Source organism: Electrona antarctica, assembly GCF_951216825.1.
Source record: "Electrona antarctica genome assembly, chromosome: 12".
Classification (NCBI taxonomy): Eukaryota; Metazoa; Chordata; class Actinopteri; order Myctophiformes; family Myctophidae; genus Electrona; species Electrona antarctica.
In genome coordinates, this window is record NC_136793.1 from 48162112 (window position 1) to 48188803 (window position 26692).

Genomic DNA, 26692 nt, shown 5'->3' on the forward strand with positions numbered 1-26692 from the left:
CTCGCCCGTAATGTCAAGCACCGCGTTTTGTTCGTGTGCACCCAAGCAGATTAGTAAGTGCCTTTTAGACTCCATATACCCAGCGGGGGCCGGGGGGGTTTCGCCCATAAGACCATATGTCAACTTGTCCCCTCCGCTCCGCCTTTTGTTATCTGACTGACCCCATGGTGCATCACTCCCCCCCCCCCCCCCCCCCCCCCAACCTGCTGACCCCCGAGGAGACATGAGGCCCTTGACCAAGTCCCAGCTCCAACGGGGTCCATTACCCAAAACCAATTTAAACCCCGTAACCGGTCTACATCATTCAAAGTCATGTTGTCTGCGCTTCAGTATCGACCACTTTCTTAATTCGACCACCCTCTCTCCTGTTTAGAGATCATTTCTCACGAGTAAACTGTAATCCAATTACTGTATTTAGGCTGCCACCCACCCACCCGTCCACTGAATGACGATGGTGACCCTGTAACCGGTAACCCGGGTGGGTCGCTAGCGCTGCATGTGTCAGCTGAGGTCATGGACTGTTGATGAAGCTGTTACCTGTTTGCACCGAGATGTCCGTTTTGCTTTACCAGAATGAAAAAAGAACGAACAATCACACCCGCGTGAAGTGAGGGGTGCTCTTATCATCGTACATCATCATACATCATCTCATTCTGGCCAATCAGAATGTGTGTCCTCACCTTCGTCATCAATGTTTGTGTTTATACAAACATTCAAAATTGTCCATTCATTGTCAATGGCATTTAATGTTTGTGTTAGGACACAATTTGGGTTACACACACCAAAAGCTGGACATAGGAGGGGCAATCGCCCCTCAAAAAGAATAAACCTTCACACTCATCTGCTCCAATGTAATTTATTGACAACGCTTCGAGCCAAGGCTCTTCATCGGGTCAACACATTGACCCGATGAAGGGCCTTGGCTCGAAACGTTAACGTCAATAAATTGCATAGGAGCAGTTGAGTGTGCAGGTTTATTCTTTTTCTTCCTGATACTTTCCAAGCCATCACCTCAACTACGTTATGTGCATTCTATAGCATTCTATTTGTTTTTGTTTGCCATGTCCACTTTTTACATCCCAAAAAAACAAAAACAATGCTGCTCCCATTGTGGGCAAGTTATTTTATTGTTAACGTTCTGAGTCTCTTCCTCAGACCTTACTGAGAATAGTTCAGACACATGACAGCACAGCACATTCAGTGTGTGATGAGCCCTCACACCTGTGGCCTTTCAGCCAATCAATCAGTCCTGACAATAACACATTGAATACCCTGTCCCAAGGACCTTTTTTTTTTTAAATATTTGTTTTAGGCTTTTCTGCCTATATTGATAGTATCAAGTGAAGACTGACAGGAAAGAGAGAGAGAGAGAGAAGAGACATGCAGCAAAGGTCGTCATGAATGGGACTCGAACACGCGACGCACTGTCAGGCCAAAACCTATATATGGCATGCACCTGGACCACTTGGCCAGTGGATGCCCACCAAACCTTCAAAGTCGGTACGATTTGTCACACACGTTGAAATTTGTCACACACAGTGAAATTTGTTCTCCGCATTTGACCCATCTCTTGGAGCGGTGAGCCGCAGCCAAGGAGCGGTGAGCTGCAGCCGTGCCGCGCTCGGGAACCATTTGATTAGTAGATTTGACCCCCCAATCCAACCCATTGATGCTGAGTGCCAAGCAGGGAGGCATTGGGTCCCATTTTTACAGTCTTTGGTATGACCCGGCCGGGGATCAAACCCCGACCTCCCAGTTTCAGGGCGGTCACTCTAACCATAAGGCCACTCTCCATTGATGAGACACGGCAAACTACAGCTCTTGTGTTCTTCAGCCACTCTCCATTTAGCCTCGGAAACCCAGACATTTTTACTCGCCATTTGACTCTGAATAAGATGCACTGCGACAAAACGTCAGTCGCTGTGTGTTTGTTTGCACCTAATCAAAACATTTTTGGAGCAAATTGAGTACTACGGTATCTATCTTCTTTGGGGTCAGTCGTTCAAAAGTGGCCCACAGACAAGAATCTGAAAGTTCATTAAGATTGCATTTGGTTTTCGGTATGAATGATGCCAGCAAATGAGAAAGAGGAAATTGATAAACATCAGCACACTTATTATTATCACAGAAGGTTCAAGGTCCTTCACATTATTATAGAATATCGTTTTATATAACTTGTACAATCATTCAACCACGCTACCACCAGCCTATTAGGACAGCCTTCTTAGCAGAGATCATGGCAAGCCGAGTGGCGTTTGAATCTTCTGAGCTCATTAATGACAGTATAAACAGGATAGAGCAGTGAGCAGTGTCAGAGGATGTATAAATATGCTAAGCAGGTGCAACATTTCACCTACACGCATTTATCTGACTAGTTTGAAAGGAGATGGTGAGCTACAGAATGGTAAAATGCTTGCTGCTGTAGCTTCTTCTAGCCTATAATATGTTGTCATCTTAAATAAAGATCTACAATGCACATCTACAATGTTATGTCTTAAGACTGAGAGTGTGTCAGTGTCTGAAAATGTAAAATGAGGATCCTTTTGTCAAAGCCGTAGCTGATAGGCTACACGTATAGCGTACTGTATATTCATTCGTAACTGGGAGTGTACACAATTATAATCAAATTCGGTCAATTTTGACCCAAATTGACCCTTATTGGTCAGTTTAGTTTATATTTGTACACTGTCAGAGCGAAAATTAACACACAAAATTAACTAACAGATTTTAGAGCAGGGGTCTTCAACAGGGGGACCCCCTGTTGAAGACCCCTGCTCTAAAATCTGTTAGACCCCTAGGGGGTCCTCGGAGTTACAAGGGGAGGGGGGTCCAAATCTTTGTGTGATAGGATATTTTTTTACATGGCCCACTTCAATCTACTTTAGGCAAAAATAGCCAATCTACAATCTACACTGGGAGGCATTGAGCTTGTAGATTGGCTATTTTCATCAAAGAGGCTTGGTGTAGAGGGGGGGGGGGGGGGGAGTACAAAGTGAAAACACATTAACCTGAACCCAAGAAGTGCTGTCAAACAAGTCTATATCTAGCCTACGAATTATATGAAAAGTTTAATCTGCAACTAAATGTTATACAAAATAGTGTGTGTGTGTGTGTGTGTGTTGGGGGGGGTGGGGGCTGCTTCGTCTCTCTGACAGCTACACTTAGGGCCGGGGTCCAGTTGGGCTGCAAAACGTTGAAGACCCCTGTTTACCGGCAGTTTATTATCTTTCTTTGGACCGGCGGCACTATGACCCCGGTACCTCTCTCTCTCTCTCTCTCTCTCTCTCTCTCTCTCTCTCTCTCTCTCTCTCTCTCTCTCTCTCATGTGGCTGCTCTCTGCTCTGCAAGGCTGAGTCCAAAAGAACAGGGAAGGAAGTCATTACTGAGCTGTAGTCCAGTTTGTTGCTGTTGCAGGATATCCTTCCAGCTCCTCACACAAGAAATTCCAGGAATGTTTTTTTTTCTTGTCCCCCTCGCTCGTCCCCCCTCGTCGTCCATGTAGTCTCGCTGCGTGTCGCGCTATCCCCTTACAGTTCTGTTTGACTGTGTTCCTTCCTTTCATGCGTTTCTAACTGTCTGTCTCTGTGCTGTTACCTGTTGTTGGGGGGAAAAAGTGGGAACTGAACCGACAATGTGCGATGAGTAGTAGCCTTATCTCTATAGCTTTGTCGCCAGTTTCGTCGGCAAAGTTGTTTGGGATCGAATAGCCTGGACACGGCGATGTGCGATTGACGATTCATGGGCTGGATTGATGGCCAACCGCTTGGATGACTTTAAGGTTTACTATAAAACAAAGTTGAAGATTTGTGCATAGTCCGCCCGGGACAGGGAGACAGGGCAGTTGGATTGGTGCTCGAAGAGAAGAGAAGCGATCCTGCGGGCTGTCTGAGCTGAGGAGGGGTTGGTTCACACGCACAGCGCAGCGGACTTGTGTACTTTTGGATTTTACGCACAGACAGGACACTGAGGACAGGACCGTTCTTTTACCAAAACATCCCCATCTGAAATACAGCGGCTCGTGTAACAACCCAACAGCGCTGATTTATTCGCCGGAACGCATCTGTGGATATAAACCGGGTCGATTTTATTTTTTATTTTTTTGCGTGACTGTAGCTGCCCTTTCACCGAATTGACGTAGAGAGCTGTGTGTGAATCACATAGTAAGCGAGAGGAGAGGCTACACGTCTTGCGCCGCTTCTTCTTGGGGGAGAAAATATGCTGCAAAATTGAGGAAAGTCGGGGAGGCAGCATGATGACTTGCGCTGGGAGGAATTTCCCTGAACCTCGATGATTCCTTTCTCATATACTATCTTAATGCTGTTCATTTTTGGTTTACAAATATGATGAAATGGCAGCCCCGGAAGAAGGTGAGTGTGTCATGGTTTTTTGTGTGTGCAATTATGGCTATAAATAACGTTTCTCTTGTAGATCATAAGTTGGCAATAAGGGGCTCGGTCATAGGCTGTGACGGCTCTCCTCTCTGCTTGCTTTTATGGTTGGATCCAGATGGTACCAACACCCGCACCGTTGCTATTTTCTACAACAAGAGCGTCTATAAAGATATTTTTGAAAGTTTGTATTGCTTTTCTTAGAGAGCCTTCTCTATTTGGAATAGGCTAATGAATGTGTTCCCTTTGGATACATATACGGAATGTATAGCCTAGTTTTGTACTGTAGGCTACCTTAGTAGGGTGGTTTTCATGATCAGCTGTGCACTGTGTAGCCCAATCTATCTGCACCATGTTACAAGGTCGACATATGTAGACCTACTGTTGTAATCTCCATAATGATAATGCGTTATTAAGAGAAGTGCCATATAATTGGCACCGCTGCCATTAAAAAAAAAGAATCTGATGGCATCCGCGCCGATTCTATTCTGCAGGGCTTGCCCGCGTAGCCTAGTTTCCTTTTATAACGTTAAATATAGGTCTGCACGTAGATGACATGGTTAACATCTCTCTCTTGACCGAATTTCTGTCTCCGTTGCAGTGTGACATCCCTTCTTTAGAAGAAGCCGTGTAATTAATTACAGCTAGTGCACGACATGCTGACAGATCCAGCAGGGACCTGCACGCACGCACGCAAAACTTACACAGCGAACGAACGAACTGCATGGGCGGTTTGTCGTTTTAACCTTTATAGGCTGATCTACATTTCATGCCGTGTGTATAAATATTGTTAATCACCGATTCCTGTTTCCCGGAATAAAAGTCATAATCGACGCAATCTGGCCGACTTTTCGCCTCTCGCTTTGAGTCTGCACAGCCGCAATTAATCATTTCCCAAGGACAGATTTGCACTCCGACCTTATTTTCTCACTGTTCCATTTTTGTAACCTTCAAGCATTACCATATGGAAAAATATCTGACAATCCTCCTCCGGAGTTCTCCTTCTCTCCAAACCCTCTGTAGCAGCAGTATAAGGTAGCCTAAGCCTACCATGGTGCGGATTTCTACCACTTGGGGGCAGTTGTCTAAACAAAAAAGCACCCTTCCTTCCTTCCTTCCCAGAGGTTTTCAACCAGTGATCCGGGGACCACCAGTGGTCCTTGAGGGCGTTCCAGGTGGTCCCCGGCTAAATGATGGAGAGTTGGTAACCAAATGGACCCTTAACTCTTGATAGCATAACATGAAACCAAATGGACCCATTTGGTTTAATTTTACGCTCGCAAGAGTTAAATTATTGTTAAACATTTACTCCTTGTAAACGAAGCATTACTTTGTTTACAAGAAGTCTACACAATTAGAGAATGTAGAAGAATTGATATTTTTATCGTTTGCCTGTTATGACTCCTAATGGTACCAACATCTATAGGCCGATAGCATGGAATTGTGGGCAAAATCTTAGAGGCAACAAAACAAAATATACAAAGTTTTGGGTCTGAGAGGCTGAATCTCATCAAATGGTGGTCCGTGGCTCAAATGCTGAATAAATAATGGGCCTTGATATGAAAAGGGTTGAAAACCACTGCTTTACAATGGCCCTGACTCCTGAGGCAACTGGAGGAGAACGGTAGAATAGAATCCACTATTTTCATGATTCTGTGTTTCCTTTATTCATCAGCTTCAGCCTCCCCCCTATTTTTTAATAAGGCTGTCTCTCTTTGCCTCCTGCAAATTATGGCCAGGTCAGCAGCTGCTTATATGATGCCATTTCATTCCAATGGCCAACTCACCCAATTGTTTTCTAGGCTAGATGTGTAATGTGTATGTTCTCAATTAGTAGTTTTGGCCTGTGTTCACTTATCATCAGTGAGTCGTCGTGAATCACGCACCGTTAAACGAAGGTAATCTCAAACTGAATAATTGAATGACGATGAAAGGATTTGTGTGATTATTATTATTATTTTTGCTTTTCCAAAAGTGAGCTTCGTTCCTATTATAGAGTTATTAACCGGGGGGTTGGAGCGGGGGGACACAAAGGCCCGCATGCGTTGCATGTCCTGATGATTTGAGCAGCTGTGCAGCCCTGTCTGTCTGCCAGAACCATCCCTGCCTCATACCCCCCTCAGAGGATTAAAAAGGCTTTGCTCTCTGCAGGAATTCAACTCTCCCTCCCAGTCACACTGCAGAAAATCTGCTGAACCACACAATAATATATAGCGCCATGAAAGGAAGTTCGGTCAATCGTCGCTTCCATTGAAGGTGTTGATTGTTGATGATTAAACAAGGTGCTTCAATCGGTAATGGTGACGTCTCTCTCACATCGTATACGGAGAGGGTGAAAATGTTGCATTTTGTTTGAGCTTGATCCAGAACCTCTGTTGTTGACGCTATTTATTGTTTGATGATGGGTACAAACACGCACGCACGCACACACACGCGTGCATGCGCGCGCACACAAATACACACACCCACAGCTGTGCATGTATAATGTCGCTGTTTATTGTCACTCACATACAGGTGTGTGTGTGTGTGTGTGTGTGTGTGTGTGTGTGTGTGTGTGTGTGTGTGTGTGCGTGTGTGCGTGTGTGCGTGCGTGCGTGCGTGCGTGCGAGCGAGACATCGTCTCTTGCATGCTCTCCTCTGGTTCAGTGCCGACTGAGGGCATCTCGGTGTCCTTCTGACTAAGGCATTACACAACAGCCCAGACAATGGTGGATAAACGCTGCCATTGTGGCCCGTGGCCCACTCCAGTGGTTTCTTTTGAATTCTTTCTTCGGAATACCATGCACACACACACAGACACACACACACACACACACACACACACACACACACACACACACACAGTGACACTAATGACTTCAAAAGTCCTTGAGTTTCCCCTGCGCTTACTTTATTGTTTATCCTCTTCTCAATCTGTCTCTATATGTGTGCTGCCGATCAATAGGAGAGTGTAGGAGTTTGGTATCGACTCCGGCCAAGTGTCCACTCCACCTCCTCATAATGGATTACAGTAATAAGTCTGAATTACATATCTGGAGAGAGGGGAATGGCCGGCCTCACTGCTACTGGCGGATAAGGCTATCTGTGCGAAAAGGAGAATTTTGTCATCCCGTCTTTCTTTTTTTTGGTTTTCCTTGTGGATTCGTGCGATTACCGTGCTCCTCTGATCACGAGGAGATGCTTATAGGACGGCCAAAGCGATTAGGAGAGTGTCTATTACAGAGTTAAGACAGGGAGGGACAGACATGGGCCTGAAGGGAAGACTCCAGTCTGATAAAGGGCTAGATAAGACTGCCTGCCTGCCCAATGGTAATCAATGGTTTTTTTCCCCGTGTGTTGTGTGGTCTCGACATTGCCATTATGAAACAGGGAATCCGTGCTGATAACATCCAGGCCTTCAATCCACCTTAAGCTAAGACTCTCCCAGCAAAGTATAGACAATTAAAAACCTCAGTGGTAATTTAACTCGGAGAGAGTGTGAAGATGGATCCATGAAGGTCCATTTAGGGTCCATTTTTTACACCCAGAGGATCTTTCTGTATATAGGTGGCTGTGAACACAGGAGAAGTAGGGCACTTATGACCGGCACTAATTTTAGATCATCTTATGTCTATGCAGCCGTTCCATAGCCTTGAGGTTTGTGATGCTAAGATAAGACATGCTAACGTGCCTCTAGCTAATGGTGGCTAAAAGGTAAATAGAATGGTGTGGTGGTGTGTGTGTGGTCACCGCACTCTTTTTCTGTGGCCGCCTTGTGTTATTTCGACCCAAGTGGAGGCACGCATTGCTGCTTGTCTGGCTGACATCTCGGCGTGGATGTCGACAAACCACCTGAAGCTCAACCTGGACAAGACCGAGCTGATGTTCCTCCCGGGGAAGGGCTGTCCGCACCGAGACATGGCCATCACCATTGATAATGCTGTGGTGACCTCAACTCGGACTGCGAAAAATCTGGGTGTGACCCTGGACGATCAACTGACGTTCTCGGCAAACATCGCATCAGTGACAAGGTCCTGCAGATTCCTCCTCTACAACATCAGGAGGATTCGCCCCTTCCTCACGGAGAAGGCAGCCCAGGTGCTCATCCAGGCTCTCGTCATCTCCCGCCTGGACTACTGCAACTCCCTCCTTGCTGGTGCTCCGGCATCTGCCATCAGACCTCTGGAGCTTGTTCAGAAAGCTGCGGCTCGTCTGGTGTTCAACCGCCCCAAGTTCTCCCACACAACCATCCTTCTCCGTTCTCTACACTGGCTCCCCGTAGCGGCCCGCATCCAGTTCAAAACCCTGGTGTTAGCCTATAGGGCAGTGAAAGGAACAGCTCCTTCCTATCTCCGGGCTATGGTCGATGCCTACACCCCTGCCCGACCACTTCGGTCTGCCACCTCGGGGCGACTGATTGCCTCGTCACTCAAGGGTCCTTCTGGCCGATCCACACGGTCACGACTCTTTTCTGTTCTGGCCCCACAGTGGTGGAATGAACTCCCCACTGATGTTAGGACAGCAGAGTCACTGCCCATATTTCGCCGCAGGTTGAAAACCCACCTCTTCAGGAAACACTACCCTTCCTCTCTGCCTGACCTACTTGTTGTTAACTAGTTGTACGAACGTTTGTTTTCTATTGTTGTATTGTTTATTGGATCTTGTTTAGTCGATACACTTAATTGTTTTAGCTCATGCTCATTTGATTTAGCTATTTTGTCTCATCCGGTTAAGGAAATAGGTAGCTGATATATTGCACTTTTACCTTAGCGCTAGGTATACTCTTGGTTGCTTGTTTTTGCAGAAAATGCACTAAAGACTTCTGGTGATTAGTAGTTTTTGTTCCCTACCTATGTTGAATACACTTATTGTAAGTCGCTTTGGATAAAAGCGTCTGCTAAATGACTGTAATGTAATGTAATGTAATATAGAGAATAACAGGCAGCACCTGTCCCGTGAGGAGACAATAAAGTCGATGCATCAGGCGAGGAGGGATGGCACATTGCCTGCAGGCTGCAGCTGCACTGAAACTACACCAGAACACAGTACAGCTGACGGACTCCCCACCACCACCGCCAGTGTGCATGCATTCCGTTTCGTGTATTCAGAGCCTGTGGTGTGCATGGAGAATACTACTATGCATTTATATTTGTTTTCAGACACACAGTAAAAGAAAAAAGGCAGTTTTTTTTTGTTGTGGCTGTCTGTCTTTACTTTGTTTGCATGTTTGCATGTGTGTGTGTGTGTGTGCATTCTGGGTACATTTCTGTACGGTGCTGTACCTGTGTGTACCAGACACCGACTTGAGTGTGGTCACGTGCAGCTGGATAGAGAGTGACATTTTTGCCCTCTGCTGTACTGCACAGCCTCATGGCTTAGGTTGTGACTGTTCTCTGTGTCATTATCACTCCAAGGTGGTCTGTATAGCTAGAAGAACGAAGAAAAAAAAGACATGGTCACGTTAATATGCCAGGTGTTCCCAGTTTACAAATCTTAGTCTTTTTCATTTAATGTTTAACGGTGGCACTTTTGTCAGCGAGGCCAAAAGACCAAAGAGGTCTAGATTGATTGACTGTTTGCTTTTTTGTGGTCACGCCAGATGTTCCTCTGGGTCCCGCACAGCTGACTTAAAGCCTCCTCACCTGTGTCGAAGTGGGACAGAGTCCCCCCCCCCCTCCTGTCCCGTGGCCCGAGGAGGTGGTCCAGTCCCTCACCAGGAGCTCAGGGCTTTCATCATCAGAAAGGCAACGCTCTTACATCCCTGACCATGTTCATCACCTTTTGACCTCGGGGAGTTTCTCATGCGGCTTTTCCCTTCCTTTGATTCAGCATTATTTATGAGCTCGCCAGCAGCAGGGGTGGGGGGTGCGGGTGGGGTGGGGGGGACTATCTCTTCCCTCCAGCGCTCCATCCGTCCCCGTGGCGTGACGTCTCCTGGCTGGCAGCAACACATGCAGTTTTTTACAGCAGGGGCAAAAACCCGTCAGAATGTGAGGAGAAGAGCTGGAGGACTCGCATCTGAGGATGGGGTGTAGAGAGAGAGAGAGAGAGAGAGATTGAGAGAGAGAGAGAGAGATTGAGAGAGAGAGAGATAGAGAAGGGGTGAGGGAGAGAGAGAGAGCTAGATAGAGAAGGGGGACAGAGAGAGAGAGAGAGAGAAAAGGGCAGAGGGAGAGAGAGCTGGGGCGATCCTGTCACCGGGTGGAAGGAAGGAATCACGTGGGAGAAGGTGAGAAACGCTAGACAGAGATTGAGACACATCAGAAAACTAATGAATGGAAGGGGGTGGGGTGGGTGGGGGGCGGTGTCGATTGAAATAAAGAGGACGGGTGATATGGAGGAGAAGAAATGGGATAACTGTAGCGCTGGGAGACGTTGATGGAATTGGAGATGGATGGAATGGGAGAGAGAGCGAGGGGAAAATGAGGAGAGAGGGACGTCTAATGGAATGGGAGAAAGATGGTGCAGGAGATAGAGATTTGGAGTTGAGGAGTGAGAGAGAGAGAGAGAGATGGCCCTGCGCGGACGGAGTGATGCGGCGGGCGAGGGATAATTAATGACGGGGAGTTATAGCACCTGCTGTTTCCCCGACGCTGCGCAGTATTTACGGCCCAGCATGCCGTGCAGAACGAACGGGGATGCGGCTGACATCCCCCCTAGTAACCAAGTACATTTACTTAGGTACTGTACTTAAGTACAATTTTGAGGTGTTTGCAGTTTACTTGAGTATTTCCGATTTCCAATTCCGATTTACTTCTATACAAGCTCCACTGCACCTCGGACCCAAATATTGTACTTTTACGCCACTACATTCTTTTGAAAACGTACTACTAGTACTACTACTTACTTTGTAGATTTTGATTGCAGTAGTTGTACTTTTACTTAAGTAAAACATGTGAGTACCTTTTCCACCACTGCCACTACCCGACCCATCCTCCTGGGAAGGGGGGTGGGGGGGACAGTGTGAGAAGAGGACATGGAGATGGGGTGGATGGGTAGGGGACTGTGTGTGTGTGTGTGTGTGTGTGTGTGTGTGTGTGTGTGTGTGTGTGTGTGTGTGTGTGTGTGTGTGTGTGTGTGTGTGTGTGTGTGTGTGTGTGTGTGTGTGTGTGTGTGTGTGTGTGTGTGTGTGTGTGTGTGTGTGTGTGTGTGTGTGTGTGAGAGAGGTGGGGGGTGGGTTTGCATAGCAATGGAAGAGAACCACGACTCAGCACAAGGCGCTGAAATGGATGTGCTCTACCTGCTCTGTTAGTCCCACTCGGCCACTTCCCCCGTGGGGAGGATCTGGACAGAGATGGACGAGAGGAGAGGAGAGCTCCGCGCTGCGCTGCGCAAAGGAAAGGCCTCCCTCGCTCTTATTGGGACGCAGAGGTCTGCAGTGCTCACCACGAGTTGCGTGTGCACACACACGCACGCGCACACACACACAGACACACACACGCGCGTGTTGGCATTACTATACTTGTGTGAGCCCATCACGGCGGCTGTGGCTCAAGAGGTAGAGCAGGTCGTCCAATGATCTGTGGGTCGGCGGTTCGAATCCCGGCTCCTCCTGTCCACATGGGGAAGTGTCCTTGGTCAAGACACTGAACCCCACATTGCCGGTCGGTGTTAGCTCGCCACCATTGGTGTGTGAAAGTGGGAAGTGCTGGCGTCGACTGTTTGCCGCTTCACCTCCCAATGTAGGATGAATAAACCATTGTAAAGCACTTTGAGTACTTAAAAATGAAATTCATCATCACCATTTTTTTAAACCATTTATTTGGGCCATTTTAAGCCTTATAGTTGTGCGTAGGTGCAAGCTCACAGTGAGCTTGTTGATATGCTCTTTGTGGTGCATGGCACAGTACGCAAGAACGTATACATCGAGCATATTGTAATCCCAACTCTAGGAAATTGTCCTTGCCAATGTTTATTTCTCAAATTCGATACTTGTGGGGACATTTGGCCCTCACAAGTATAGGAGTACACACACACAAACACACACACACACACACACACACACACACACACACACACACACACACACACACACACACACACACACACTGTCAAAATATATACCGGGAGAAACAATAGGAGCAGCATTGGTGACTGGGCCATTCCGGGATCATTAATCCTCATTCTGGGTATACCTGCGCGTGTGTGGAGATGGATTTTTTTGGGATATAGCGCAGAGTAAATGGAAAGCTTGATTTATGTGTAGAACAGTACACTTGTAATGTTTCCTCTCCCTCTCTCTCTCAGGCCTCACAGCCACTCATTTCTGATTTGCAGCAGCGGCGTTCCCATGCCTCCCTGGTGCCTCCCGTTAGGAGGTAAATGGGACGCAGGTTTGGAGTTTATCGAGGTCATTGTTCCAGGGGTGTGGTCTCTCCTCCTGCTCCGTGGGTCCGGTGGGTACCTGCCACCGTGTCCTCTCGGAGGGAGTTAATATGGATCTGGGCTTGTTCGGCCACTTCAATAGGAGTGCATTTCCCTGTGCTATGAGGCGGAAAAGTCTTCTGTTAGGCTTAAAGCCCCCAATTCTATTCAGCGCTTGAGATGTGTGTGTGTGTGTGTGTGTGTGTGTGTGTGTGTGTGTGTGTGTGTGTGTGTGTGTGTGTGTGTGCGTGTGCGTGTGCGTGTGCGTGCCACCGGCATACAGAGAGAGGCAGGCATGGCATGGCATCCCGCAGCCCCATGAATGGCGTCTCTCTAAAACAAGCTCTTGAATGAGCACTGTCTCCGGCACGAGACGCATCCATTTATTCTTACCGTATTTCCTCCCCCCCCAACAACATATGGTCTGAGAAACATGCATACTTTGTTTCATTTTTCTCTCCATTTCGCAACATTCATTCGTGGTGCGTGGCTGCCAAAGCCACACAGTTCATGCATTCCTTTATAACTCTCTGCTGGAGCGGTTCCAGTGGGTCACGTCGAGTATCAGAGCTCGAGGCTCCCTGCAGCTGTCTCCATACAACGGACTAGCTTGTTGGTGTGTGACAGACACGTAGCGCCAGTGTGTGTTCTAAAGTAACAGGTCTTGTGATCGCCGAAGAGAGACACGTTGTAGAGGGGACACGAAGGGCTGGCCTGCCTTATAATACTGACGCCCGTAAATCCCACTAATTCCATCCCGTCTTTTGTCAGAGATGGGGTTCATAAGCCGTCCTTTGAAGGCTCAATTTTCCAGGAGTGTGTCCGTGGCTTAGCTGCGGCCTTTATGTAGCTTGGCCCGGGCGGTGCATTCCTCAGAGAGAGAGAGAGAGAGAGAGAGAGAGAGAGTCCGTTCTACGACCCGAGTGGACAACAACACTGACTGAAACTGCAGTCAATAACCGAGAATGATAAAAAAAAGAAAAGCAGCCCTGGCTGAAACTTCACGGGCACTCCATCTTTGACACTTTGACGAACTGCGCGCATTAACGAGAGAAGAAGAGAGACATGAAGTGAAAGCAGTAGCCTCTCTGCTGTCTCTCCCAGGTCTTCCAGTAGGGTTTAACTGCAGCGCGGCAACGTTTTGCGGTTCAAGGACTTCCAACAGACAGACAGACAGACAGACAGACAGACAGACAGACGGCCTCTGCAGACTGTTCTGTTCCTCCAGGGGGTCAGTGGAACAACTGAGCCCTGAGCATATTGTTTTAGTTTCCCTCTCTGCTGCTCTCACTACTACCTGGCCTCCCTGAGTCTCCACACACTTTTCCTACCACGCCAAATGTGGTTAGCGCAACCAGGGAAGTTTCTTTTTTTATTACTGCTAGCTGTAAAAAAACAGCAGGAAGCGAGGCAAAATATAATTTACAGAGTAAGGCTTTCCCCCCATCGCTGTCTCTCTCTCTCTCTCATGACTCGGTTTAGCTGCTGTTCCCTGCTGTAAGTTTGAATTTATTTAAATGTGGGAAGGGATGGGGGTGGGGCTTGGGGTACTTGTGTCTCAGGCTTATGTTTACAGCTGCTGGTATATGTGGGACGTTGGTTGGGCATTCCATGGGTGTGTACAGTCTATCCTCCCTCCTCGGCTCTTGTCCTCCCCGGGGAGAGTGAGAGCCATGATTCCTGTGCTCGTAACAAGGCAGACAGACAGTCAGGTGGAGACTGACAGGCAGCCACAGATTCCACTCGGTAATGAGCACTACAGAACAATACTCCTCCACCACCCACCACCACCACCACCCGCCGCGCTCCACTATCTCTAATGATCTCATGCCTCATGGACTTTATATATTTAACTGGAGATTTTGACTGCCTTCTTAATAAAGCCATAGCTACTTATATTATATATACCGCTGTGCGTCTGTCTCCACAACTCCCCCCACCCCTCGCCTCTTTACCCCTGATTTATTCTCGGTTGCGTGCTGATGCAAATGGCTGATCTGCAAGCTCACAACGTGCCGCGCCGCGGCACTTTGTGAGCTTGCAGATTAGAGCTATTTTCGTTGCGCAATATTCACAATGCACAGCCGCGTATAAATCAGCCATGATGCTGCGTTCACACAGGCAGATACAAAGATGCGGTATACCATTCATTTTCAATGGAAGCCAGCGACGCGAAGATACAAAGATACATCTGGCGTTTGTAGCCGCTGCAAAAGCTACAGCAGCTACAAAGCTACAAAAATAGTGCTTTCAACTTCGGCTACAAAGATACAAAGCTACAAATACGCTGTGTAGCTTTATATCTTTTTTTTTAGATGTTTTGTCAAGTACAAGACACAAAAAACAGTGCAAGACATCAAAAGTAAGCTTAACACTACAGACTGTACAAGAGACACATGCACATTGCACACATGCACACAAAACAAAAACAAGGGGATGTATGGGTGGGATCGATGACCATCAGAGAGCAGGGATAGTTATGAGTCCAATAGTGAAAGATTGCACCATAGCAGCCAAATGTACAGAACATACTCAACTATTGTCAAGTTGTAGCTTTGCATCTTTTGTATCTGCCCATGTGAACGCGGCTTTATGCTCTGTTCTGCATCTGATGTCTTTCTATCTTCTTGTGTACGGGTGTCTTATGGATGCTGTCTGCAGCACCATCATCTCCACCAGCCTTACATTCCTGGATGCTGTCTGCAGCACCGTCATCTCCACAAGCCTTACATTCCTGGATGCTGTCTGCAGCACCGTCATCTCCACCAGCCTTACATTCCTAGATGCTGTCTGCAGCACCGTCATCTCCACAAGCCTTACATTCCTGGATGCTGTCTGCAGCACCGTCATCTCCACAAGCCTTACATTCCTGGATGCTGTCTGCAGCACCGTCATCTCCACCAGCCTTACATTCCTAGATGCTGTCTGCAGCACCGTCATCTCCACAAGCCTTACATTCCTAGATGCTGTCTGCAGCACCGTCATCTCCACAAGCCTTACATTCCTGGATGCTGTCTGCAGCACCGTCATCTCCACAAGCCTTACATTCCTGGATGCTGTCTGCAGCACCGTCATCTCCACAAGCCTTACATTCCTGGATGCTGTCTGCAGCACCGTCATCTCCACCAGCCTTACATTCCTGGATGCTGTCTGCAGCACCGTCATCTCCACCAGCCTTACATTCCTGGATGCTGTCTGCAGCACCGTCATCTCCACAAGCCTTACATTCCTGGATGCTGTCTGCAGCACCGTCATCTCCACCAGCCTTACATTCCTGGATGCTGTCTGCAGCACCGTCATCTCCACAAGCCTTACATTCTGCAGCACCGTCATCTCCACAAGCCTTACATTCTGCAGCACCGTCATCTCCACAAGCCTTACATTCTGCAGCACCATCATCTCCACAAGCATTACATTCTGCAGCACCGTCATCTCCACAAGCCTTACATTCTGCAGCACCGTCATCTCCACAAGCCTTACGCCAGGGCTCCACCGGACGCGTTGCGTCAAAAAACGCACCGGTTCAATTTTAATGCACGCGTCGCGTCTCCGCCAACGCAACGCAACGCGGGCAGTGGAGCCACCCTTCATTGATTAAAAAGGGAACATTCCCTGACAGTGACGGAGACGCGACACTGACGCGACGCTGACGCGCCCGGTGGAGCCCGGCCGTTACATTCTGCAGCACCGTCATCTCCACAAGCCTTACATTCTGCAGCACCATCATCTCCACAAGCCTTACATTCTGCAGCACCGTCATCTCCACCAGCCTTACATTCTGCAGCACCGTCATCTCCACCAGCCTTACATTCTGCAGCACCGTCATCTCCACAAGCCTTACATTCTGCAGCACCGTCATCTCCACCAGCCTTACATTCTGCAGCACCATCATCTCCACAAGCCTTACATTCTGCAGCACCGTCATCTCCACCAGCCTTACATTCTGCAGCACCGTCATCTCCACAAGCCTTACATTCTGCAGCACCGTCATCACCACAAGCCTTACATTCTGCAGCACCGTCATCTCCACAAGCCTTACATTCTGCAGCACCATCATCTCCACAAGCCTTACATTCCTGCCATTCCTGGATGTGACTTTTCCCCAGAACGCGTACCCCACCCTCCTCCTCCGCGCCGCAATAAATTGCACTGCCACCTTGCCTCCAGAGGAGCTATGAAAAACGAAGTGGAAGATTTGTGGGTGTGTGGGTGCATGTGCGCGTCTAAGTTGCACAGGCGTGTTTGCGCAATGTACTCGGCGCATCTTTAGCATTTTCTTTTTTTACCGTTTACTTTCACATCTGCCGCATGTCCTGATGAGTTTCCTTTTTTTTCCTTTTCTTCTTGACAAGTGAGTGATATTCTCGTGTCCCACGGGAAATGATCGATGAGAAGCTCAGAGGCTTATCATCCATCTGAGATAACACACACACACACATACACATACACATACGCACACACACACGCACATGCACACACACTCTCACACACACACACACACCCAGTGGTGGAAAGCAACTAAGTACATTTACTTAAGTACTGTACAATTTTGAGGTATTTTGTATTTTACTTGAGTAATTCCAATTTCCAATACTTTTACTTTTACTTTCACACCACTACATCTCAAAGGCAAATATTGTGCTTTTACTCTACTATTATTTGACAACTTTTGTTACTAGTTGCCTTGTAGATTTGGATTATAATTAAAAAACACACATGAATCACTTCAACCCTATATATATTTCAAAAACGTGAAATGAGACATTCTGCATAATGAGTAGTACTTAGTAGAACTTTTGGTACTTTAAGTACATTTTGATGCCAATACTTTGAATTCCAGACTTTTACTTGCAACAAGAGTATTTCTGCACTGCAGCATTGATGATTTGAGTGCTTTTTCCACACACACCGGTATATAACAAGTCACAAGCCTCTCAGTTCTCCTCCCACGTGCTCTTCTCTTCTCATTAGATCTATATTCCACTGACTGGGTGGGGGGGGGGTCAGGGGGTCACATTAGAGCAAATATTGTTCTCAGGTCTGGAGAGAGCTCCAATTACCGTACGGTGAAATCCAACGCGTCAGGGGTCGCCGTACAGCCGTCTAAATATAGGAGACATGGAGTCTGGTGTCCAGGATGTGAAGGAGCCTGCTAGCCAGACAGACACCACACAATGTACATGACATGCGGTGTATGTGTCAGTAATGACTGCATTGACGCATACGCAGTCATGTAAAGAAATGTGTTGTGGTGTGTGTGTGCTCGTGCGTGCGTGCGTGCGTGCGTGCGTGCGTGCGTGTGTGCCTGCCATCTGCTCCAAGTGCATGGTGAAACCAGTGGTGGGGGGAAAAGTAGTCAAATGTTTTACTTGCGTAAAAGTAGGCCTATCAATACTGCAATTCTAGAAATACTTTTACAAGTAAAAGTCCGGAATTCAAAATGTACTTGAGTAAAAGTACAAAAGGTATTGGCATCAAAATAGCAGATCTACAAGGTCACGTATGTATATATACAGTTGGAGGCCATCGATATTGTCCTTTTCTTTTTGCTGAGGTTTGCGTGATCTGCGCAAAAGGACAGTTAACCCATTTTGGGCGGGAACCCCTTTTGGTGTTTTAAACATTGTTATAATTTAGCTATTGAAAAATTGCAGATCTACAAGCTCATAGCGCGCCACCGAGTGGCGCGCTACGAGCTTGTAGGTCTGCTATTTTTGAAAAATCGTGAAAATATTTATTTCAGAAAACTGGAGGATTTAGAAGGATTTTTTAAAATTTTGAGGTCAGGCCTAAATGAGGTCAGGCCTAAATGGGTCAAATAATAAGGGACAATATCGGTGGCACCCAACTGTATATAGGGCTGAAGTGGTTACTGTATGACTAACTATACTACTATAGTAAGTATAGTTTTCAAATAAACGTAGTGGAAAGTACAACAATTGCCTCTGAGATGTAGTGCAGTAGAAGGAAAAGTACTGGCAATTGGATATACTCAAGTAAACTATCATTCAAAAAAGAAATACATGCATTGTGGTTATTTTTTATTATTATTTTATTTACTGTTTTACCTGAAGGTTCAAAATAAAGATAATCAAATCAAATCAAATTAAAAAAATAATACAAATACCTCAAAAGTGTACTTAAGTACAGTAGGCCTACGTAGTTAAGTAAATGTACTTAGTTACTTTCCACCACTGACGGTGAAACCATGCTGAACTGAACATGTTTAGCGGCTATGAACGGTGCTCTGTCTTCTGTCATTAAAGAAAACACACACACGCACAAAGAACCTTTCTCCCATCATTCAAGCTGTTCCAATTTAGGCTGTAAAAAAAGAAGAAGGGGGGGGAAAAAAAGGATTCATAATCACTCGGTGGAACAAAAGAGCATAACTTGGCTCACAACACAGTTGGTGTAACGCTTCAGGTGTGAAATTAGCCACACGATTAACATTTGGAGGGGTGTACAGTGTGATTTAGTTCCCCCCTCCGACCTGCTTGTGTTCATACTGTATGAACAACGCTGTCTTTTTGCAGTAGCAGGTGTGATGCATGGTGTGGCGTGGTGTAATGCAGTGGTTCTCCAACGGTGTTCCAACTCCGGGCGTGCCTTATGGGATTTTGTGACAAGCAATTACATTATAATTGCAATATAAAGTACTATACAAAACATCTTTGAGGTGCGCTATCCCCTCCAACGTCTGGCTTTCGTAAATTACGTCATATGGCCGCCAAGTCTATGGACTTTTAATGACGTAAAAAAACAAACAGCATCCCACGTAACATCATGTGACAGCCAAGACTATGGACTTTCTAATGTTTGTCTAGAGCACTTTAAACAACAGAGTACGATGTTTGTTAAAAGGAGTCAGGCGCCCCTCACGTCACACGAGTGTGAGTTTTTACTATATCAGTACTTTGTGCACAGTCATTTCCGAGTACAGAGGCAAATTCTATACCCTTACAAACCACCTCGACCTGCCTATTTTGGGAATGTCATTATAGGTCGCATTGCATGCTTGTGGATCGGCTATTTTTGCGATGAATACTGCCTTGAGAATTGAACGTGCCCGTTGGCGTGCCTTGGCCACAAAATGTTTGAACAACCACTGGTGCAACGGCACTTGGCAGTGCTGTGAATGCGTCATTGACGGTATACAGAGTACCGTATACAACAGCTGCCCCGTTACGAGCCAACTGAAGCCGAGGTACAATGATTCTGCCTCCGAGTGCTGAGCCCACCGTTTAGGGAGAATGGATACTGCACTTTACAGGGACTAAACGAACGCTTCCTGTTTGTCACAGCGAGGCAAGTGTGCAGTTTTACAACAACGCCCCGGGGACCTGCTGGCTGCGTGTAACATGGCCATGCTGACTGGCATCTGGCTATGTGAGCTTATCCACGTCTGGGCCTGTCAGCAATCACAGGTGCACGAGTCTCCATTTCAACCCTAGTGTCCCGACGCTGGGCAGGTCATAATTGGCCAGTGGTTCTCAACCAGTGGTCCTTGAGGAGGTTCCAGGTGACTCCGGAGAGTGTAAAATGAAACCAAATGGACCCTTATGGGTCCACTTGGTTTCATTTTACACTCTCCGGAGTTAAATAATTGTTAAACATCTGCATAGAGAATGTAGAAGAATTGTTATTTTGATCCTTGTTTGCCTGTTATCTCTCCTAATGGCACCAACATCAATACAGCATGGAATTGACAACATCATATTCTAAGTCAGTGGCTTTCAAATGCCGAAAAAATAATGGTCCTTGATATGAAAGAGGTTGAAAACCACTGTACTTTCGCCAACATTTGGCGAAAGTATAGGAGAACGCTCAAGCTCTCAAATACTGAGAAGAGATTTGGTGTAGTAGAGTTACACGCTCAAAGGAGTAGTTGAAGCTAGGATAGAAGATGGGAAGAAATGCTTAACCTTTGACCAACAGCAGTGTCCTCATCTCAACCTGTATGAAAAACTTCTTGACCTGTCCTGAATGCCTCAGCCTCTCATTCTCTCTCTCTCTCTCTCTCTCTCTCTCTCTCTCTCTCTCTCTCTCTCTCTCTCTTCTCCACCATTGCTCATTGCTTTGTAGAATGTGGCAGGATCAATGATTTATTTGGTGTGTTAGAGGGCCTGTTTATTCTTTTTGAAGAGAAGTGGTCCAAAGTTGGGTTTATTTATGGAGCAGGGTACAGGAGGGACAATGCTAGCAAGTGGCAGTTGCTCAATTTTCTGCTAGGCGAGGCAAAAATGGCGGTCTACTTGACCAGGAGAAACCGGATCGAAAGGGAAGTAACACAGGACCTGGTTAGTGTTTTCATCTCACTGGTTAGGGCGAGGGTTTGGATTGATTTTAGATTTCACCTGGAGATGAAAAACTTGGACACTTTTGTGCAACTATGGTGTTTTAATGATGTCATTTGCTCGGTTGTTGACGAGACTCTTCTTTTTGGTTTGGTTTTTGGGTAAGAATGCCCTTGTTTTTGGACCTCAAATGTCTGTTTGAAAACAACTGAAGTGTTACCGCTTTTTTAGTTTGTAAATAAAAGGGTTTTAGAAAAGTCAAAAAGTCTCTCATTCTCTCTCTCTCTCTCTCTCTCTCTCTCTCTCTCTCTCTCTCAGACGACGTTGATGTCATATTTACAGGTCATGCATGTACAGAGCCGCACAAACACGAGCTCAATAACTATCTGCACGCAACTCTGTTGTGAATGCACTGTATGCACATTAGGATCTGAAATGCGACCGCATAATTGGTTTTCGAGCAAAAGCTGTTGACATTTACGCCAACGGATCCATTTCCCACAGTCGTTCCGGCCCTCCCTCTCTCGGTCTTTGCATTGTGCCACCACAATGGCTAATAGCGCAGTGCTAATAGAGCAGGGCCGCGGGCAGAGCAGGTGCAGCCTGAGAGGCTGCTGAGATGAAGGCTCTCTCTCTACACACGAATGCACGCACGCACGCACACACACACACACACACACACACACACACACACACACACACACACACACACACACACACACACACATAGCGTTCACTCAGGGGAGCAACGTTCTGGCTGTGGCTCCCCTCTCAGTGAAATACCAGTCCAGGATTGTTTGTTAGAAGAAGAAGAAGACTTGTTTTTTGTAGTCTAGACTAAGCTGAGAGGTGGAGCAGGTGTTTGAAAATTAAAGCAGCAGCACGCCATGTGCCAACATTCCTGTTTTTGATCTGCTAAAATCCTACCACGCGCCACAAAAATCGTCTGTTGACAATTCCGGGGCGTTCTCGCTGCCAGTTGGACTTTTGAAGTGTGTCTGTTTTGGCACGGTGTTAAAAGTCTAATTTAATAAGTTGGCTTATCCCCGCTGCTGTGCTGGTGCCGCTAATCAAATGATATGGCTCATCTTCACCCAGAGCCCCGTGCAGCGGAATCCTGTGTTGATTCCGCCTTGCAGAGTGTGCACTGTACTTATGTAACCGACCCATACCTTATGGGTCCATTTGGTTACAGTTGTGCTCTCTCTGAATTGAATTAGCACTGAGGATTCTACTGTGTAATAGGGGGGAATGGGCTCAAGGAGTAATTATGTTGGTCTTTGTGCTGAATAATAAAATAGTCATTTTTATAAAGATTATGGATAAAATATGGATAATAATAATCATTATCATAATGATGATAAATGGTGCCTTTATTATGAAGTGCTTCATAATTATCGTGTTACATAAGTTATTATTCATTCAGTCAGACACTGACGACCGCAGAGGTCGCCGTGGTAGTTCGGAGCAGTTGGGGGTTCAGGTGACGTCTTGCTCAAGAGCATTTAGACGTGATGGCAGGAGGAGCATAGCAGGGATCGAACCGGGAACCTTCTTCTGACTCCCAGGCAACCTGAGCTGTCTGGGAATCATCAGACAGCTCTTCAGACTAATCGATTTCAACTATAAAATATTTTTTGCGCGTTGATTCGTTAATAGACTGATACGGAATTAAAATAAATCACCCCTCCCCCAAAAAATCACTTGATTCAACTGAAAAAGTCATCGATAGAATAATTGCTAAGAAGATCATGCAGCCCTACATACCACTTTAGAGAAGCTTTTTGTGGTGGCTCCAGTGCAGTGCGGTGCTTTCTATTTGTCTTTACGTCAACGTCAGAGTCACAATGTGAAGAAACTGTTTGACATGTAATCTCCTGGTCTTCTTGTTCCACCAGTCACCATTCTTTTTGCTCCGTTCTTTTTCTGCCTTCCATTCTTGCTGTGCATTGTTCTTGGAAAAAAAGATGTGGTCTTGACACTTGAAGTGGATTTCTAATCAAAGTGAGAGATACATGTAACAGTTGGTTGATTATGTTGTCTGGGGCAATGGCTGTCTGTGGCAACCGCTTTGATGAAACACATTCTTTTTGTGTTGTTGTTGTTGTTGTTTGTCTTACGACTGTTACAGGAGTTCACATTAGAAGCTGGTGAAAAATATGGTACCACAGACAAACCATTCATCAGTGTGCAATATTTAGGGCATCCCCCTTTTTCCCTTTGTTCTGACAGCTGCACATGTTGCGTTTGTAAATGGAGTTTGTCAATCTCCATTTGCGAAGCGTCTCTTGAGTGGTGCGTGCGTCGCGTGCAGAAGTGGCCCGGCACGTTTAGAGATAATGGAGACGTGTGTGTTGTGGATGACACTGACTCTGAAATGCCTCTGAGAGGCTGTTACTGGAGGCACATGCCCCCATTCATGTTAATTAACTCCGGTCCCCATTTCCTGAGCTGACGGAAGCCACCGCTTTGGCACAGATACACCTCAGGAAATTAACTCAAAACAGAAATGATACGTATCCTCCGAGGTTAGTTCAGTCAGGTGTACTCGAGAGGTTAATACGCTGCATTACTATGTGCGTGTATTCAGTGTTATGCAAGACCCATACTGTATGTCATACGTGGCAATGAGCTGACCAATTGGGCGGGGTATTTATGCTCACCTATAGGTCTGCGTTCTTCCTGCGTTCCTTCTGCATATGCGTTCCTGGTTGTTGTTATTCGCTGTTTGATCCCACCGCCGCCGTTGGAGATGCACAATATGCAGAGTGACCCTTGGAGTTGTGTATGGCGATAGGATGGGAATCAGTTCTAAATCGATCTACTGCACTGCACTTGGACATCTAGGATGAAGTCGAAATGGTCCGACTCCGACCGCAACTGAGCATGTTGATATGCAAAGATTGTTAATGATCTGTTGCTCTGCCACTGCAGAGGCCAGCCGTCTATGAAACGGGGTGTGTGTGTGTGTGTGTGTGTGTGTGTGTGTGTGTGTGTGTGTGTGTGTGTGTGTGTGTGTGTGTGTGTGTGTGTGTGTGTGTGTGTGTGTGTGTGTGTGTGTGTGTGTGTGTGTGTGTGTGTGTGTCCGTCCAGAGCGTATCTCACAAACTGGTACTGCACACTGACGTACATAACCTTCTTTTTGACGTATATTTTTTGAAACATTTCACCTTTTGTCTATGTCGGATGGAAAGTCCAAAACTGTTACTTTTTAGGACTCAAATTCAAAAATAGCAAATGTGAACCTCAACCACCTGTGGTTCGTGCCGTGATTCTGTCGTATGATCTTCCGTCTATGATCATAGAGGAAAGATGGCCGCTTGAAACCCCCGAGATCCACATTGAAGTCACACTGATCCAAATGATTCAATTAGGGAGGGTTAAAAACCGGTCAACGTTGAACGTATCTCATGACTGCAGAAACACAACAGTGCCAACGTTTTCTCTGGCGATCAGGAGGATACGCTTCCAAATCGTCCGTCTGCATCTTCCATTTTTCTCATTAGCCGCTGATGCACGGGCTGCTTACGTGTCTCAATCAGTGCTTCTCTTTAAGTGCTTTCCTGTTTGGCAAATTACCGTCAAATGATCTCGTCAGAGTGCCCGCCTCTGCTTAGGCTTATGTGATGACGTTCCCCAAGAGATTTTGGAGAGAGCATTCAGATTGGAGGTGATTTGGGAGAGAGCTGAGAGGAGGGGGGAGAGCCAAGAAACCTGATTAGAATATCATTTTGAGTTAATTAACTCTGGGATTTTGTTCCGTCTATCTATGTGTAATCTAATTACAGATCGTGGTTTTCCAGTTCCTATCGTGAAAATGTAACTGGCCCCGAGAGAGAGAGAGAGAGAGAGAGAGAGAGAGAGAGAGAGAGAGAGAGAGAGAGAGAGGAGAGAGAGAGAGAGAGAGAGAGAGAGAGAGAGAGAGAGAGAGAGAGAGAGAGAGAGAGAGAGAGAGAGAGAGAGAGAGAGAGAGAGAGAGAGAGAGAGAGAGAGAGAGAGAGAGAGAGAGAGAGAGAGAGAGAGAGAGAGAGAGAGAGAGAGAGAGAAGGAGGTGCATGGGGGGGCTAAAAGGCTAGAGAGGATACCCCATTACCCCTCCTACCTCAGCCAGGCATTCAACCATCTACCATTCTACCCCCTCCTCCTCCTCCACATCTTCCCTGAGTTAACAGATGTGAATGTCACAGCAATCAGAGTGCTTTGTCTCAGTCACTCTGCAGAACCTCTGTCTTTGTCACCATGGCGCCCCCAAACTGCCACGCCGTCTGTCAAGCCACGGTTGAGACGTCTCGACTTCTATCGGCGGCGGCGGCGTGATGTGGAGTTAAAATGCTCCATTATGCCACCACCCTGACCCGCTTTCCCCCCCATCTATCTTCAGACCGCTTCACACCTCGCTATTGTTAACCCGCTTTGACCTGAGACCGGATTCTACAAATGCCTTCTACATCCTGACAGTTTTCTGAAAAACCCATGTTTCTGTGTCAAGTCGTTCTCAAACATTTTCATGTCAAGGATCCCCAAAAATATATGTAAATGGCCGCCGACCCCCATCTGAAAATATGTTGTTTTAGGGACCCCCGCCCCCCGGAAGCAAAGATTTGAGTTAAAAACATTCGTTCGAAAAGAATATATATTCAAAGATTTGCGCCACATTTTCACACATTTTCAAAAATAGCAGATCTACAAGCTCGTAGATCTTGTGAGCTTGAGCTTGTAGATCTGCTATTTTTCATTAGCCAAAGTATATCACAATGCTTAAAACAGCAAAAGGGGTTCCTCGTCCTGAATGGGTTATTCTAGACTCCTCCGGCTCTCCCTCCGTATATACGTACGGTACAGTATAGGCAAAAGCGTTAACACATTTGGGAGGTGTCACTGGTGGAAACATAATCCGCGTCATGCAGCGGGCGAAAGAATGAGAAGAATGGTTGCCGCTTTATGATTAGACACACAGAATAACAGAGCCACAGCAGCGTTATTCTAGGAAATGGTGGTCTTTGCTGTTTTCAGTATTTTGTCTGCAGCAGGGACCCCGGACATAATTATGAACAGATGGTAGAGTGTACCTCTTCTCATATGCTGCTTTCTTTCCTTCTTTCTTTCTTTCCTTCCTTCTTTCCTTCTTTCCTTCTTCTTTCTTTCTGTCTCTTACAATATCATTTGTCCAACTTCTTCCTAACCGGTGAGTTTCCTTATGCTGACGTGCTCTTTTGTTTCAACTCTCGGAGTGTCTCAGCAGCTCTTGTCATGCTAACTGATTGGTAGAGATCAAGAGGCCCGGCTCGCAACTCCAATCTCTTCAGAGAGAGGAAGTTAAAGGCTGAAAGTGCAATTCAAGCACTTCTCTCTGCGTTGGGAGATGACATTCACATTAGCTCTAACGTCTTTCTCCCTCGCTTGCTCGCCCACTCACTCACACTTTGCCTCTTTCTTCGTACTGTACTCTTCTGTTGCGCTTGTGTCTCATATCCAACCTTCTCGCCTCTCATCTCCACATCTAACTGCATGTGCATCTCCTCTGTTTGTGTCTCTTAGGAAGAAACAGCCCTCAGCGCTAAATTGGCACATTTCTTCTCAACATCCCTTTCACTTCACAAAGATGAGAGCCGTGAGAACCTGCTAGGCTAGCACATTGGCACAACTGTGATTGGCACAACTGTG

General features: G+C 46.6%; 1 protein-coding gene across 3 annotated transcripts in view; it reads left to right on the forward strand.

Moving 5' to 3' along the window:
• The window catches only part of ttc28 (tetratricopeptide repeat domain 28), a 363296-nt gene that overhangs the window by 117806 nt on the left and 218798 nt on the right, over positions 1-26692 (forward strand). The window contains exon 1 of one of the 3 annotated variants that reach the window (XM_079516436.1): positions 4231-4367. The exons of the other annotated variants lie outside the window; for them this stretch is intronic. Within the exon in view, the coding sequence (XP_079372562.1) occupies positions 4341-4367 (27 nt within the window). The 5' untranslated portion in view covers positions 4231-4340. Of the gene's footprint in view, positions 1-4230; positions 4368-26692 lie in introns of those variants that run through there. 3 annotated transcript variants of the gene reach the window in all.